Genomic DNA, 18,076 nt, shown 5'->3' with positions numbered 1-18,076 from the left:
ATATGCAAGAATGATCATTTAAGTACTTGAGTGATGGCATTATTTTCTTTTCTGACAGACACTTTTGATATGTGTTCTTCCTCTATCTAAAAGCTCTATCCACCGAATTATGTCCAAAAACTTCTTGAGAAAAGTGTATAGAGCATATCAGTAAGTAGTGTTGCTTTAATGGGTGGAGCCCCTTCCCCTCGTGCCTTCCCTGAAATCCTGAGATCCAAGAGAAAAATCCCCTTTTTTCCAGCTATCCTTCTCTCCTTTTCTACCCACCATGTTTAATATGTAAATATGTATTCGATTGACTGCTTGCTCTTCTACTGCCATGCAACTGTTGGTTCAGTCTTTTACTCATTCATTTTTTGAAAGATGAATGTACACTAACGTCCTGACTGTGTCTTTACATTGCAAGTATCTTGATGTATATTCTGCACATCTAGAGTTGAAGAGTTCACTGACTCTGTTTCACGTTTTACAGAGACATCCCAAGAATCCCAGAGTCATCCCACCCTCCTCTAGAATCAAGTAAGTGTTTATATGAGCAGCTTTATATATGTTATTACTACTGTTTACTGCTTATGTGAGTAGCTGCTGGAGAGAACTACACTCTTTACACATCAGCGCTCTAATTCCACATTTTGGAGTCGATTGTGCTTTTGGCTCTAACAACTGTTGTCCTCTTCAACAGCAGGCTCCAGTTCCTTTGAGTCACAAAAGATGGAGCGTCCCTCTATATCAGTGATGTCCCCTACCAGCCCCGGGGCCCTCCGAGACCTTCCTCTGGTACTGCCTGGACAGCTCTCTGTGAGTATCTGAAAGATAGAGGTATATATATGGTTATACATATGGAGAGAGACTAACTCTCTTCACACACTTTTACAGGTGAAGCTGTGCTACGACAAAGTGGGCCATCAGTTGATCGTCAACGTCCTTCAAGCCATAGACCTGCCACCCCGACCAGACGGACGACCGCGGAACCCCTACGTCAAGATGTACTTCCTGCCTGATAGGAGGTACAGTCATTATGTCCATTTTTTTTCCTTATGTGGGTCTATCTCACAAACAGTCCATCCGTAGCTACCTGCATCCCAAAAGAGCATCACACCAGCACTAAGGAACATAATCAAAGGAACTTCTGCTCCATTATAGAAGAATTTCAACTCATTTAATCCCATCAATTTGCCATTGTCCACCCTTGTTATTTTAAAGGAATAGTGTTTGTGTCTTTCCCCTTATAACGTTAACTCTGTGCGTCCACGCCTTTGTCCTAGTGATAAGAGTAAACGGCGGACTAAAACAGTGAAGAAGAGCGCTGAGCCCAAGTGGAACCAGACCTTCCTATATTCCCACGTTCACCGGCGGGACTTTAGAGAACGCATGCTAGAGATCACAGTGTGGGACCAGCCCAGAGTCCAGGAGGAGGAGAGTGAATTCCTGGGAGAGGTGGGTGACACATATATATCCATATACCATTTTTATACTGTATGGTCCAATATGCAGATTGAGCATTTGCTGCTAAATTACCTGTAAATATATATATATATATATATATATATATATATATATACTGCTGCTATTTGGGAGATATTTATGGGAGAGTATACAGGGATGTACTGTAATGTTATCTGAAACATTATATATACTATGTTCTGTATCAACATAGCTTTTTTTCTTAGTGACACTTACAGTACGTACATTGACAGCAATATCACGTTTTTTGTTACAATTACATGATCAGCATCTTAAACCTCTAGGTCAGGTTTTTTCTGACTGCACCATTACGTCAAATAGAAAATTCCAGATTATTTTCTACACTATTTCCTGCTTTTCTAGCCAGTTCCCAATGCATTTGACACAGTTATAAACCTGGGGTGTATTGACTAGAATTTCAGTGGCAAGGACCACGCCACAACAATATTTCATTTAACGGTTTAATGAATACAGCTCAGCATTCCAAGCGTGTAGGAGAAACTGTAGTGGTGAAATAGGTGAAAACTCTGACAATTCTTTTCTTAAGGTGAATATACACTAATGAAAACATACAAATCACTTATTGGTTGAACTTCACACAACTCATCATTTGTGACTTGTGATGAGCAGTTTCAGGTTGGCACCTCCTTATATTAAGAAGAAACAAACCAAAAAGGTTTAAAGGTTTAAGGTTAAAGGTCTCCTGCATTAAAGAGGTTCCACAGAGTCTCAACAGCCCAAACACCTGGATCCTCAGTGGATGTGTTTCTCTTTTGCTCACCTCTTCCACCCGTCTCTCTCTGTCCTCTCTCAGATCCTGATAGAGCTGGAGACGGCTCTGCTGGACGACATTCCTCACTGGTATAAACTCCAGACACATGACGTGTCCTCCATACCTCTGCCCCAGCCCTCCCCGTACCTTCCACGCAGACATGTCCACGGAGACAGCCCCAGCAAGAAACTACAGAGTATGTCTGGTTATATACGGTATTTTTACAGACTATGTGTTTACAAATATGTGTGTGTGTATGATTCAATCCCTGTTTTGTGAGCCTACAGTGTGTGTGAGTGTGTGGTTGCTAACCTTTCCTTTTTCTGAGCTTTCTCTTTTGTGTCTCTCAGTGTGGGAGACTGACAACAGAACCTCTCAACCTTACCCTCTCCTATGTGTGTGTGTGTGTGTTGTGTACGTGTGCAGGGTCTCAGCGCATCATTGATACAGAGTTTGATGATGGTTTGATGGTAGTGACTAAAGGTGGGTGGGGGGCATGGTTACTGAGCCTTTTCTTGTGTTAGCCTGTAGGCGTCCAGCACTGGGTGAGAGAGCGTCTTCTTTGCATCCTCCATCTTTCTCCCAAACCTTCCAGCCTCCTTTTGGCTCCACTGTATGTTTTAGAACAAACTGCACCCAAATTAAAGTAATTAATCTTTGCTGTATCAGCAAAAGGAAACACTCCAAAGACTTTTGCAATTCATCATACTGCTACTGGACTGCAGGTTTTGAATTGCAGTGTTGTGGTGTACAGCCTTCTTGGTGCTGCAGTTTAGCAGCGTACTGTACTCCTTCACTGAGGCTGCAGTGGACAGTTTCTCCTCTTCTGCTGGGCCGTAGATACACTGAAGCACTGAGTGCATGTTAGACTGTAGAGCTACAGTTGTTCACTGCCATTCTCCTGCATGCTTCTAGTCCTGCCCAGAAGTTGCTCACTTCACTGAAAGGACACTGAACATGTGCAGTAGAAGCTGAATTTGTGTTATTTTGGTCAGTAGAATCACTACAACTGCTTTGTTGTTTGACTGTTTCTGCTGTGGCTTCATTTCCTGTCAGATGAATGCAGACCTGGTTTAAATATTCACAGCTTTTTGTGGTTCATTTTGGTGTTTCAAATTGCCAGATGGGTATGGTGTGCCACATTGGGAAGTTTAATAAGTGTTAGAACGTGTACACAATCTCCGACTTATTGGAACGCCACCATGCCTGTTTTTATTCTCATGCAAACACTGAGCTCAGATTGGGATCTTTTGCACAAACAATGTACATTTTTACATTCTCCGGACACATTTATGCATCAGCACTATTTTATATATTTTATAATATAAATGTAATACATCTCATCCTTTAGACGGATAAATACCTGTTGGTTCCTGTTTTTTTTAATGATATCTTTAATGTTCCTCACTACAGACACATAATGATGTGATGTACTTTACAGCAAGCTCTGGCTATCACTTTAATTTATGTAATTTTCCTTTCTGAGAAGTCATTGGTTTTTTTTGTTTGTCATAGCAAACAGCTCTAAATACATACTGCAATACCCACAGTTGCTATGGTGAAGAAGCCTGTCAGAGATGCAAATCAGAGCTGTAGCAAAATCTAAATGTTTCTTTACAGTTGCAGAACAAAAAAGAGATAGATGACCCAGAATCCAAAAGAGGGGTTAATTTAAGCGGCAGACTGTATTGCCAGTTTTCCAAAAAGCATACACTATCTTCTGCTTCTTGTAATTTAAAGGATTTCAAGATTGGGGAATGGATGTTTCTTAAACTGCATCTTGGGAGTTGTAGTTTTCTTTAGAACACAGATTTTCCTGATCAATGTTTCACATCTTTTGTAATGACGATTAAAACCAGGAGACTTTCATGTGTCACCTGACCTAACTGTGTGCAGAAAATGAACAGTTTACTTCTGAAAACCTGAACGCCCAAAATAATTCCCTCTACTTTGGAACTACAATTAAGCTAATACAGGTTCTGTAATTATTGAGCTCATGCATTTGTTGTATTATCTGTATTGTTGGATTATACAGTATATAACCTATATATTGTAGATGTAGTCATTGGAGTTAAAAGTCTGATCTCTCGTCGTGTTTGGCACTCCATGCAAGTTAGGAAAAAAAAGAACGGAGAGATGCAAATCTCACTGATCTCAGGTCTGACAGAAACACTGCAGAAACAGTCAGCCACTCAGGCTAGCTCACATGACCAGCTAACCTGTTTGCTAGCTGGTCATTTGTCTGTAAAACATCCTGATGTGATGTTCTACAGTCTGTAAGAGAATGGCATCTGTAGTGGTAGTCAGTAGCACAACACTGACGACTGGTGCATCCCTATCAGAGGACACACAACTAATGCCTGTATGTGTGTGTGTGTGTGTGTGTGTGTGTGTGTGTGTGTGTGTGTGTGTGTGTGTGTGTGTGTGTGTGTGTGTGTCTGTCTATTCTGGTGTGTGTGTGTGCATTGTATTCATATTTGTATGAATGTGTGTGTATGTGGGAGTTCTGCTTTTTTTCTCCCTTGTGTGTGGGTGTATGCGTGCTGGATCTCTGTGTGTGTGTGTGTGTGTGTGTGTGTGTGTAGGTGCAGAGCGTAACTCCAGGGAGAGAGAGCGAGGCAGTACGTTGGCTGTGCCTGAGCAGCAGCGGCCCGTCCAGCACCGCTCCCGCTCAGTGTCTCCTCACAGAGAGGACTCCTGCAGGGCTCGGTCACGGCCCGCACACGTGCCCATGCAAAGGTCAGCATCACCTGCCAGAAATCACCTGGTGAACTGTCAGTGGAGTGTGTGTTGACTGTGGTGACAGTAGTCCAGCATCAACCATCAATGTGTCAATATATATACACTATATATATACATTATATATACCAGATTATGTTCAAAACAAGTGACATTTTTGCTTTTTAATAAGATTATTGTGTGGTCTGACTCTACTGTATATGTACCAGGGACTCAATGCTGCTTGTTATTATGTATTTACTGTATTAAGGCTTTTAATGACACTACTATATGGCCAAATCACTTGCATTGAAGAATGAAGAGTGGAAAAAAATGCAGTTCGTATTGTAAAAAGTATCATGGACATTTTGAATCCTCAGACTTATGAACTAAAATTCTTATCATACATCTCAGGAGTCTGGATGAGATCCACCAGAACCGCCACCACTCCCACTCCCCCTCACGCTACCATGACTCCCACTTGGAGCACCAACGCTCCGGTGACTCGGACTACGAGTACTCTGAGGACAGGTAACCTGTTACTGGGATCTGTGGGCATCATCACAGGTGTGGGGTGGGTTATGACAGTGTGTTTTAGTTGGCTTTTTACTTTTTAAGTAAAAATTTGTTGATGTTTAGATTTTTTTACTTAAAATACTTTATTTTGAAAAGTAAAACTATGTATATAACATACATAATATAATATATAGGCCTAAAGAAATATGTGAAAAAAACAAGATTCACACACACACACACACACATTGGATCAGTGCCCCTAGTGGCTCATTCAGCAATGATTTGACAGCAGCTCTGGTCTTCATCAGTTCCAAAATGTGCTTATGGAGCCTTGACTTGCTAATATTTATTATTTATTTTACTTTAATTCATGTTGAATCTTGTTTTGTGTAATGTGATAGGGAATTTCTACTAATACTACTAACAGTGTGAAACTAGTCATTGCGACATACTAAGTTTGTTATTATCATTCTGTACTGCTGATGCAGACTTAATTGAAACCTCAGAATTATGATTTCCTGGTTTCTCTCATTCATAAATTCACTTTGCCTGTCTGAGTTGCCATCCTCTTCTGTTGTGTTTTCTCGGGTTGTTTCTCATTTGTTCACCCATCGTCATGGCAATGACAGTGAGGTCCTGGAGATGCACAGGTCTATCCGGGGCGGGAGTGCCGAGTGCCTGCACACAAACAGGTAAAAAAAAAAAAAAAGAAAAGACAAAGACAACAACCACCATTCAGCTTTATTTTAATAAAATATGCCATTTGATCATCATTTCCATCCTCACTATACTTTAACAACTCCATCTTAACACACTTAATGTTGATGTTTTCAATGCAAACAGAGCGCGTTGATTATTTTGAATGGACTGTAGATACTTTAGAGTGTGTCTTTTTTGCAACTGCATGAAGACAAAAGTGTCACATCAGGGTCAAGTAGTTGTAGCACACTCATACATTCATGTCTGACTATTGTCTATCACTGTCTCATAAAAACACACACAACACTCTGATCACTGTGTGAGGGGATTAGAGACCTGCTCACTGACTGACCTCAAAGAAGGCAAAGCTCTTTTGATTAATTTCTTTTTTTGCATTTTGTGTTCACTCACAGCAGTTGTGTATTTTTTCCATTTTTTTCCCTTGTCTTGCTTTACTTGCATGATCTCCACTCACACAACCAGGGGCGTAGGTAGATACAACAACACACTTCCCCCCAAAATGCCCCTGTTAGTAAACGGTATCCATAAAGACATTTACAGGTAAGCATTTAGCGTGAAAGGCAGTCTTGCGTAACCCTCTCTGTGCCTGTCCAACTTTCCCAGACTCATTTGTGGAGTTGGTGGTTCATTAAGTTGTGGCGGTGTTCTCTTAACACAATAAGTGCCCGTTTGTCTCCCAGACCACTGTGCTGCTTGTGCTTGCTTCAGTTGGAGTGTGTGCCAAGTTGCTTTGTCATGGTGCTGCTTTGTCTAACTAAATGCTATGTGTTGCTTTTCCCTCTGTACTATGCAATCCTTCTACATGTTGTAGAACATACTATAACTACAAATCACATATACTTTATGTCACCTCTGAACATTTTCCAAAGCATATCAGAGGTTTTAGACTGATTTTCTACTTTCTAGGTAACAGCTGAGAACAGGAAGTAACTGGTTCAGTAAAGGGAGCTCTGCCATCTGGATTTTGCTGTTATCGGATAATCAAACGTGCAAGCTAAACCATAAGCAACTATGGAATCTCAAGTCTGGAATATTGTGTTATTAGAATGCAACAATGAGGAAACATTATAGAAACTGTATAAAAATGTCACTTTATCCAACTTTGGTTTTAACCAAATACCTGCAAAACTAATGACATTCCCATCAGCCTCAGCTCTACTTTGTGTTTAGTGTTAATTAGCAGGCTAGCATGCTGGTGATGGTGAACACAGTAAATATTATACCTGCAGAGCATCAGCATACTAATATTGCCATTGTTAGCATTTAGCTCAAAACACCACTCTGCCTCACAGAGCTTCTAGAATGTCAGCGTCAATTTACTAAACATGGGGACTACCACACAGCTTGTAAAGTACATTATAATGTCTCCTGTGTCTTGGCTTGGGCTTGGGGACTACACATTATGCATTTGGAACAGAAAGCCTGGGTAACTGGGTTAATAGAACTAGTAGCATTAGCATTATTATGCTAGTAGCATTATGGGAAACGTAGGATCTAGGCTTTTGGAGTTAGACACACAGTAGGGACTAAAGTTTAAGATATCTTGGCCTCTGCTGCACCTATTTTAACAATTATTTTCAAAATGTGTCTTAAACTATTTTATGGAGATAGAGAAATCCGAGGCATTCAGAGGATAGTGGAAGTCACAAAAAGCCTTTAATATTGCACAAATATTTACTATATTTTACAGTTTAAAAACATGCAAGTGCATTTCAGACATCCTTCATCCAGGCAAATACAAAATGGCTGCCTTTCTTACACATGTTGGCAGTAGTCAGATGATCAGATGTAAGTAGTCACATGATTAGAGTGGACAGATAAAGTCACATGACAGGCCACCTGTGCAGAGGAATTCATATATATTATATATAATATTTCCTTTTTCAGTACATTCAGGCAAGAAGGCACATGATGTTTTCAAAGGACTCAGATGCCTAAAAAACAAAAAACAAGATAATACAGTTAAAGAAAACGAGAAAAGTCAAGTTTCCCATTCAAACCATGGTATTGTGTAGCTTTCAATATGCAGTATATATCCAAAACTATTCTCCTTTTTAATCTGTCTCCATCCGTTATTGAGTTTTCTATATGGTCTATGCCTGATATCTTGACAAATTACTTTCGGGAAACACAACACTAATTTGCTGGAGTACCTCGTAGTAATGACTGCCAGGAAATCAGTCCAAAACTTATTGAATGGTCTGGAAATGTTCAGCATAATGTAAAGAATATGTGAGTTTGCAGTTAACAGGCTAAAACGTGCAAAACCACCAGTATACTCCTTGAACGTACTTATTAGATGTTGATCCTGGCATTATAATTGTCATTGTACCAGATCATAACAGTGCATATTGGGACATACATGGCATACTTTCTCTACACATAATCATCAGTCACATTTACTGTAAAGCCTCATTCCTGGCCACATAACCACCGGACACACAGCCCTCCTGTATAAGCAATTTCCTCCATTTCTCTGTTCTGCTCTAATCCTCTTAATGGCACTTTTATACGTTTTATAGATCTACTGTAGCCTCGCCACGTGCTGCCTCCACGGCTTTAGATCTGTAGATTGTGTTATATAATCACCATTACATGTAATCTCCCCATATATGTGTGTGGGGTCCATCCACAGGGAGCACAAGAGTAACTGTCACTACACTCTTACGTCATAAATTCCTCACTCTGAGGTCCCAGACAGGATGCAGGTCATCTCATGTGTTCATGTAGTAATATGCTGCGCGTGGTGTTTCCAGTGATCACCGGCATCACGCAGCAGCAGGCACACTTCTAATCTAAGGCTATCCAATCTCATCTTTTTTGAGAATCCTCCCTTTCTACGAAGCTATAGCGTAAACTGTGTAGAGAGATGCTTAGAGGGAAACCATATTTTATGTTGCTCCATAGTGTGATAGTGTGAATGTCTTCTGCTCATTTGCAAGAAGCCTGCTTAGTTTGTGTTTTCTCCCCCCCGCCCCCACATATTTTCTCTCTGCTCATTTCTGCCACTTGCATGTGTCATTTTTGTTTTCCTTTGCCTTCCTTTGCACGCGGGTCTTTCCCCCCGCCTCTCGTGGGCGGGGCTCTGGCGCACAGCTCCACCCTCCCCGCATGCCTAAAGAGCAAGCCGCCCCACAGGCACGAAGGGGGCAGCACCATGCCTCGTAGCATCCTTACACACCGTGTGCTCAGGTTCACTGATGAGGTCACTGTTAGGTAAGAACATGCCCGCTTCACGCACCATCTCTTCCCTCGTCCTTCCTCTGCCCACAACCTCGTCTTTCTCCCTTTTTTTTGTCTGACAACGTATAGCAGAGGCTTAAAGCACATACTGGCAGAGCATTAAACAAACTCCTAAGCCCTTGTTGCCGTCCATGTGAAGCGTTTGGCCTGAAAACATTATGTGCAATGTCATGCGATGGCAGGGAGCCAACCATCTGTTGAAACTAACTGTTGCCACAGAGCTGCATGACGTGACAAACATGCAGCTGTGAGCGTATGCAGCGCAGAGCGATGCTGGCTGCTCCTCTCCTCCTCACTCATTCACCCCCTCACACACTTAACCAGCAGTCCCCTCTCCCACTTAGACCTGGTTCCCATGGCAACTCACCAACCTTCCATCTGAGTGGTCTCACAGTGTATGGCCGCGAGGAATGACTGGCTATGATAAATGGAGATACAGCACCAGAGCCATTACATGTTACTACACTGTCTGATGGCCTTCCTTATTCTCTCTTTGTCTCTCCCTCCTTACCTCTACCTCCTTTCTGCTCCCTTTTTCTTAACTTTACTTCACATTATCTTCCTTTTTCTCACTTTCTCTGTTTTCTTTTGTCTGCCTCCTACTCATCGGCCTTTTGTTCTCTTGCATTATTCACAACCTCTTCTCCCTGACACCTCTGCTTGCATCCTCTGTCCTTGTACACCTTGTCTCCATCTCTGTTTCTTTCTCTCCTTTCTGTCTCTCTCTGCTGCCATGTTGTGGCGGTGCAGCGACCTGCAGACATCGTTGGACAGAGTGAGGAGTGCCAGCACCACTTGTCTGAGACCAGACACCAACTTTCACTCCCCTGACAGAGACAGGTATAAAAAGAAGATTTTGATTGCAGATCATGAATCGAGTGAATTTAATTTGCACAAGATTCTTTTATTTTATTTAAAAGATGAATACAGAAATAATGATCAAAGACTGCTGAAATGGTCTTCAGTGACAGCTTTCAAATCAGTTTTTCTAGACTGCACGTTTCAATCATCCAACATTTTGGGTTTAGGATGCTGCATGTCTTCACTCCAGTTCATGTCATGTGTCCCTTTCATACATGAATGAATTTACCATTGCACACTTTCATTAAAAAAAAAAAAAAAAAACTACCTGGTGTAGGAATTTGGAATCTTTGAAATATCTTTAAGACAGAAAACAAGTCAGTAGTGTTCAGCACAGAGCAGAGGTGCTCTAAATACTGAGAGACAAGGTTATGGAGCCAACATATTCGTGTGAATCCCTGAACGGTTAGCGGAGTGCAGTTTTCACTTATCAATTGTTTTCCTGAGAGTTAAATCAGAAGATCGATACCATTCTCATGTTTGTACAGTGAACATCAAGCTACAGCCAACATTCTGTAGACTTAGCTTAGCACAGAGACAGGAAACAGAGCGAAACGGCTAGCCTGGCTTGGTCCAAACGTAACAGAAACCACACATTTTTGGGGGGCTTTTATTGCTTTTATGATAGTGATAGCTGAAGATAGACAGGACCGGGGGGGTAGAGAGAGAGGGGATGACACGCAGCAAAGGGCCACAGGTCGAATTCGAACCCTGGGACGCTGCTACTGGTAATTCTTAGATTTCCAACATGATTTGAAATGTACGATAAGTCGAGGCAGGGGGAATCTTTTGACTGATGTAATATTTAAAAAAAACTTTTACACTTTCAAGGCCTTGACTGTTCCTTTACTCACTAACAAACTCTCCTGGTGTTCCTGCCTTGGGATGCTCCTGCTCCCACCCTTCCGCCCCTCTAGGTGCTCCAACTCTTTGCCCCGCAAGACTCCCCCAAGCCCCAGGATCTTAGTAGAACACGTGGCCCCTGAGGAAGACAGGTATACCGGGCCTGCCCCCTCCTGCTGTCCTCACCTCTTAAAACACCACGCTACGGCTCTGCTTGCCCTGCTTGTAACTTCAAAGCCTCTCCTGTAGAGCTGTAGATGATAGCGCTGCACAGATCTTGTGATCAGCACCGTTTCTTTCCCTTTCCCTGTTAATATTTGTGGTCTAAGACTGTGTAATCCCTCTTTTATTCTGCTGCACCTGCTCTTTCTGCTGAGCGCTTGTTTGAATCTCCTCACTTCTCTGGCTTGAAAGCGCTTTCTCTTCTGTAACAATGTTGCTGGTGGGGAAAAAAAGTTCACGGAATGTGCAATTCTCAGCTATATTGCTTTTACAAACCTCAAAAACCAAAGTCTCAGTTTTGAGCCTTTTACAGTATATCCAACACATCAGTCAGTATTCAGTTTTGCCATTCTGTGGGTCATCATTCTCCATATCGTGTTTGTTTTTCTTCCTTTCTCTCCTCTCTCTCTCTCTCTCTCTCTCTCTCTCTCTCTCTCTCTCTCTCTCTCTGTGTGGTTGCTGTTTGCTGAAAACAGGCAGTGTAGCAATTCATCAAGTCCAAACTGTCAAAGGGGCAGCAAAAAAAGCCTGGAGGGGGACAGGTAAGATCATTCATTCATTCATTCATTCATTCATTCACTCACTCACCTTATTTATTCTCCTCTCATTACTGTTATTTCTTCTCTTGTCCTCGAGAGGGAAGATACCGTCTGTGACTGGTTGTCAAAGCTGCAATGTTGATTTTTCTTTTAAGTCGTGGCTCACGCAGTACGTAGCCTTTAATGTTAGCTGACAATCAAAAAAACCCTAACACTCGTCACACCATGCAGAAACACTTTAGCTGATTTGATTTTTACTCTTAAGAAGACTGTTTTTTTCCATATTAATGGAAGTTTGCTGACACTGTGTGGGTTTCTAGGTGCTTAACTGTTGTGATGGCTGGTTTATATGATTGGAATTAAACTGCATTAACTTCAAAAACTCTAAGCTACAGCTTGCAGGTTAGCTTAGCATGATCCCTAGAGACAGCTAGTCCGCTTTTTCCAAAGGTAAAAATCTGATTAACACATTATGGTGTTCATTTCTGGTTTTATGGGTGCTGGTTTTGGGCCAAGTGCAGGAACACATAGCCCCCATAAGAAACGAGGTATAACATGTTAACTGGTGAGCTTTAGAGGTGCTGGTTGGTAGATCACCTATAGCAGGGGTTTTAAAAGACTGTGACCCCCCCCCCCCAGACAAAGCATGGAAAAAGGTGCCCCCTCATTCCTCTTTAGTTTATTTGCTTAGTTACTCTCACTTGATAGATACCTATGTGATCATGATTATGTTATTGGATCCCATAGACATTAGCCTTACATGGCTGTTTAATATGACTTTAGACTACACCAAATACATAAAGGAAGGTCTTTCTTAAGGCATTTATTAATTTCTGACTGGTGAAGTGGGATAAACAGTACAATTCCCCAAAACTGCTGCATCTCTTTAACCAGATCACACACTTAGGCTATTCTATGTGATCTCCTTTAGATAACTAATGTAATATTTGTTCACTTCCATTCGCTGAGCCTCCCTTGAAACTGAGACCCCCTGGGGATGCCTGCCTCACACTTTGAAAAACTCCTGACCTACAGTATACTATAGCATAGTACTATTTTACTTAAGAAAATATAACTACTGTATTTATCACAGCTTAGCCAATGCACTTAGAAAATTAAGAAAATATTTCCTTGTATATTGGTCTAGAGTGCACCAGCTGTATTTGAGTAATGATTATTTAGCGCCCGGTGTACACTGCCTACGCACTATTTTCATTATGGACCAGCATTTCACACAGAGCCTCGCCATAAGTTACATATGTTTTATTGTTTTCATTTGTTTTAATTTTTCTGCATTTATAAGGTTTTGTATTTTCATTTCTTTTTATTTGCTGATGGCAGTCGTATCCAGCCCACCTCTATCCTGAGGGGCAGTAGGGGGAGAGGGGGCCCGTTGAGGCCCTTTGGCCAGACAACCCTGGCTGGGTCCTGCCCAAACTCGCCACGGCTAGACAGGTGCATGCTACTGCCAGCACTATGCCTCTACTCCCCTGTGTGCTGACTTCCTCTCTGTTTCACCGAGTGTGGTAATACTGTATGCACATGTGCCACATGTAAATGTTATGTCACAAGAAGTCAAAATAACATTATAGCTCAATCCCAAGAGTTTAGATATCCATGTAATAGTGGTTTATGTAGTTTGTGTAAATTGGGCTACCATCAGGTAAGAAGCTGTGGATAGTAAAGTTTACTGTATAAATGTACCATCTCAACATAATACAATGACTGGGATAGATAGAAATACTGAGATACTGCGCATACTGTCTGTAAACACACTCAGTGCCACTTCCTTTACGTCTCCTCTGATCCATTCCCCTCCTAACGTGACCTCTTACCTTTTATACCGGCCATCAGCTAATTGTCTCTGTGTTTCAGTATTGGGCTTCACTTTAATTAGTGATGAATACCGTAATAGTAATATCCTTTCCTACATCCTTGTGTCTTTATCTCTCAGAGCCCACCCTCATGGCAGCCCCTGTCCAACGGGGACTCCCTCATCAGGTCGCAGGGGCAGGCAGCTGCCTCAGCTCCCTGCAAAAAGCAGCAGCATTGAGCAAGGTATGTTGAAGGCCAGGATGTGGGTTTGGTTTCAGAAGTTGGCAAGTCATGGGTGAGGGGTCACGTTGGCAAATAGTAATTCTATTGCTGTGTTAGTCACAGAAACGTTACATTTGGTTTTCCTGGTAGAGAGCTGAGACTTTAAAAAAAAAGAAAAAAACTAACAATTGAAGCGATCTAGAAAAGTGTATCAATTCAGTGTATCTACTATTAGATGATTCTTTACTGCCTCATAAACATACAGATCACTCTATCCCCAAACCTTTCTCAGCAGTCCTGGGTCAAACAACATTTTAAAATATTATATATTGTTTGTTTTAGCCTACATAGCTGCCAGATGGGTGGGGTTTAATGTACAGAGAATCTTAATGTACAATCAATTGCAGGCGTAGTTGTCAGTTTAACATCCCTATATAATTTTTCTTTACAGTTTGGCAAACCAGCTAATAATTTTTCCCAGGTTGTGAGGTTTCCGACCCCTGTAGAATCTATCACTTGATGTGCTATCAGTGCACATCATGCACCCTCTAGTGTCAGAAACCAGATCCTGCATCCCCAGCCGACTCCCTGTAATCCCTTACTGAGAACATGCCAATGGTTCTGCTTTTTTTTGTTGTTCTTTCTTTGTCGATATTCTTTATATCTTACTCTTTCTTCGTCTCTTCTGTCTCAGCCCTCGCAGTAGAGGAGCGAGCCCGAAAGCTGCAGATAAAAGTACATTCCTGCCAGTCTTCAGCCTCCCACGACCCTGAGACGGACCTCAAGACCAAACGGGAGGTCAGCATCCGTGTTTTCCAGTCATTCTTCAGATCCCTTCCTCCACCTCCTAAATTATACATATATGTCTATTTTTCAACTATCTTCATCTCTGTCTGCAGATGTATGCAGAGCAGAGGCGTAGCAGTGACAACATGTCGGCCAGATCGTCCGACAGCGATATGAGCGATGTGTCGGCCCTCTCCCGTGCCAGCAGTGCCTCCCGCCTCAGTAGCACCAGCTACATGTCTATCCAATCAGAAAGACCCGGGGGACGACTCAGGTCAGTCCTCCCTGGCCATTGGTCATATGTTTATATCTTATGGCTGTTGTGGATTTCAGTCAGTTCACCCTTTCTGAAATAAGCCTCAGTGTTAAATGGTGTGTTGCATGCATGCTAATCACTGTGTGCCTTTTCTGTTTTATTTCTGCATGCCAACTGCTGCATGTTTCTGTCCTCTGCATGTCCTCTTTCCCCGCACACACACAAACAAACATACGGGTACACACAATGAACGGTGGATATCCAAACAAACTGGTCTCAGATCCAAGTCGTTAGAGGAGGAGAAGAAGGACAGGAGGATCTCGTGGGGAGTGAATGGAGAGGAGGATAGGAGGAGGTCGGCGGGAAAGAGACGCTTCTCTGAGGAGTTGAAGCGCAGGAGACACACTGTAGCTGGAGACACAAGAGAGTCCAGGTAAAGATCAATAGATCCCAAATGGTGAATTCACTGATGATGGCAGACGATCCATCTTCGTGCTGTACAACCAGGTCTGGATCCCCAAGATAGAATCCCTGAATCCCCGTTCATTTAAGACAACAGCGCACTAGGGAAACGTTTTAATGGTTGCAATTATAGACAATTATTGATCTCTGAAGGGAAGTTCTTTTCTTTTTGCTTGCAACTTCCGAAGGGAGGTCAGCTTCAACTTGTAGTGATACAGCATGAGGGATGGATACTCACTAAAACAGGGTTAGTCTTCCAGCTGAAGGATGTCGTCCTTGCTTATTTTTGAGGCAGTTAGCTTTGTCGCATGGGGATTTCTGGTTGAATGGAATGTGAGTACATTTTGAACCCAGTGTCTCAGTCAGTGCTTTTTCACAAACCCTGGTCCAGTATGCAACTTGTACAGTGTGAGCCACCAGTGCACCACTCTCCACTGAGAATGGACTTTACAGTGAAGGAGGAGACATCTTGTGTCCAGCAGGAAAACTCAATTTGCATATTTATAGATTGTGGAATTTTTAATGAGGTTGAAGGAGTATATGACTAAGATTTAAATTTGGAAAAGTAGCCTTTTTTTCATATCAGAAACACATTATTGTTCCAAGCAGATTATTTGTAGATGTCTTAATACATGTCTGGATAGGATCTTCAATGAGTATTAATTGAGCTGAAATTAAATTATAACTGAGTAACAATACTCTTATTTATGTATTACTCATTACTATGTGCATGAATAATGTTCAGCTTAATCTTTTTGTTAATGCAGCATAAAATGACAATGATAAAATTGCAAACCTGAAGACATCCCACCTTTATATTTGTTAAGGAATATATAAATAAATGTGAAATTTAAAAGCACACACCTCCAAAATATTGCTAAGAAAAAGATAAAACTATAAAAATCAAAATGAAATAACACCTAAACTAAAAAGTTCTCCAGTCCAACTGAGCTGAAATAAATAGATCATTTTCGTTCTCTTCATGTGACCACACACTCCCACACAAACGCACACACACACACATCCCCGGCTGACCAGTAGCAGTGTGCTGACATGGACAAATGACCCTATCCCAGTGGTCCTCAGTGGGCCAGGTGGTGATGTAGTGCAGCTTATTAGCTGGCTAATGTATTGAGGTCTGGGAGGAGGAGAGAGGGCCCCGTTCTTTATGGCCTTACCACAGATCAATCCAAACAGAGCGTTATAAAAGCACAGCCCCACGGCCTTTGACACACTTTCTAAAGTCGGAGGTGAGAGAGAGAAAATTGATTTTCTTATTTATTGAGCATTTCCCAGTCTTAAAAAACAAGCACTATCATTAACATATGGCCAAAAGTATATGGACACTCAGAAATATAATAAATCTTATAAATTGCTATACCCATGTGCGAACGCCTTGTTTCTGACCTGATGTTGGTACCTGGCTGCAGGGAGTGGCTCCCATTCAGCCAAAAGAGCATTATCGAGGTCAGCCACTGAGGTTGGGCGTTGGGACCAGGCTGGTTCCACTTCATTCTTAAAGGTGTTGGATGGGGTTGAGGTCAGGACTCTGTGCAGGCCAGTCAGGTTCTCCAACACCAAACTGGCTTTGTACACGGGGACATTATCATGCTGAAACAGGAAGTGGCCTTCTCCAAACCGTTGCCACAAAGTTGGAAGCAGACAGTTGTTTAACCATTTTTGTCTTTTGTTGTAGCCTTAAGATTCCCCTTTAATTGGAACTAAAGGTCTGGCCCAAACCATGAAAAACAACCCAGACAGAAAAGTATGCGGATAGGTGTGTCCACATACTTCTGGTCAGATAGTGTACACTTGGGCTGAAGATTACAGAGAGAGAACAAATATAAAAGACAAAAAGCTGTACAGATATATATAAACAGAATCAAGTGATCAACTAAAGAAAAGCATGTGAGGGAATCTCTATCCTTCACAATCTTTACAAAAGAGGTGTTATAGATATATTGGTAAAATGTATACCTCATATAAACAATTCCAATTGTTCATATGAGGTTAATATGCCTACATTACATACAGATGGAGTATTTACATAACATGGAGTATTTACATAACAATAACAAAGATCACATCAAATGGATGCAGGAGCATGAAATAAACAGCGCTCCTCTGGCTGTGCAGAGGCTTATATCAGTTCTTAGGCAGAGGCGAGCATGTGTCTGTGTTCTAGGGCTGTGATCAGACAAGCAGTGAAAACACAAGTCCGGATGCAAAAAAGCAGACAATGGAGTCAGGGACCATTCATGAAAACTGGTCAGTAGTCTATTTTTGAAGACCTGTAATGTAGCTTATCTATAACTCAGTTTTTAGAGAGACGGGGGATGAATTAGTAATCTAGTGATGAACAAGGATGGCTGGCCTCAGGTCAGTTTTCATTCAGAGTGGTCTCTGTATTCAGTGGATACTCTCACATCTACTGCAGGCCAGTGTGATGATAGGTTGTGGAAGTGACTGAGTACATACAGAGGAAAGGATTCCTGAGGTTGCATTGACACATTGAACCCTCAGCTGTTTCCCCTTTCTTGATATTCCTATATGTTTGATAAACTGCTCCTTCTCAATTTTAAATAATTAATTGGATGCTGATCATGTTAGCTCCTCCAGTTAATCCTCAAATGTCTT

At 41.8% G+C, this 18,076-nt stretch overlaps 1 protein-coding gene across 19 annotated transcripts in view; it reads left to right on the top strand.

Annotated features, from left to right (window-relative positions):
• rims1b (regulating synaptic membrane exocytosis 1b) overlaps positions 1-18,076 on the top strand; it is a 74,687-nt gene that overhangs the window by 47,119 nt on the left and 9,492 nt on the right. For 4 of the 19 annotated variants that reach the window (XM_051384787.1, XM_051384786.1, XM_051384800.1 and 1 more), the window contains 19 exons: positions 473-519; positions 683-798; positions 877-1,007; positions 1,266-1,437; positions 2,279-2,432; positions 2,663-2,719; positions 4,822-4,975; positions 5,369-5,485; positions 6,100-6,162; positions 6,653-6,730; positions 9,287-9,406; positions 10,184-10,273; positions 11,212-11,289; positions 11,836-11,901; positions 13,240-13,353; positions 13,853-13,956; positions 14,630-14,733; positions 14,835-14,995; positions 15,258-15,410. In XM_051384787.1, the coding sequence (XP_051240747.1) occupies positions 473-519; positions 683-798; positions 877-1,007; positions 1,266-1,437; positions 2,279-2,432; positions 2,663-2,719; positions 4,822-4,975; positions 5,369-5,485; positions 6,100-6,162; positions 6,653-6,730; positions 9,287-9,406; positions 10,184-10,273; positions 11,212-11,289; positions 11,836-11,901; positions 13,240-13,353; positions 13,853-13,956; positions 14,630-14,733; positions 14,835-14,995; positions 15,258-15,410 (2,079 nt within the window). The remainder of the gene's footprint in view (positions 1-472; positions 520-682; positions 799-876; positions 1,008-1,265; positions 1,438-2,278; positions 2,433-2,662; positions 2,720-4,821; positions 4,976-5,368; positions 5,486-6,099; positions 6,163-6,652; positions 6,731-9,286; positions 9,407-10,183; positions 10,274-11,211; positions 11,290-11,835; positions 11,902-13,239; positions 13,354-13,852; positions 13,957-14,629; positions 14,734-14,834; positions 14,996-15,257; positions 15,411-18,076) is intronic. The other 15 variants (XM_051384794.1, XM_051384806.1, XM_051384788.1 and 12 more) reach the window with 14 other exon arrangements.

Source organism: Dicentrarchus labrax, unplaced genomic scaffold, assembly GCF_905237075.1.
Source record: "Dicentrarchus labrax unplaced genomic scaffold, dlabrax2021, whole genome shotgun sequence".
NCBI classification, from domain to species: domain Eukaryota; kingdom Metazoa; phylum Chordata; class Actinopteri; family Moronidae; genus Dicentrarchus; species Dicentrarchus labrax.
Note: the sequence above shows the minus strand (reverse complement) of the source record. Positions and strands in the feature narration are given on the sequence as shown.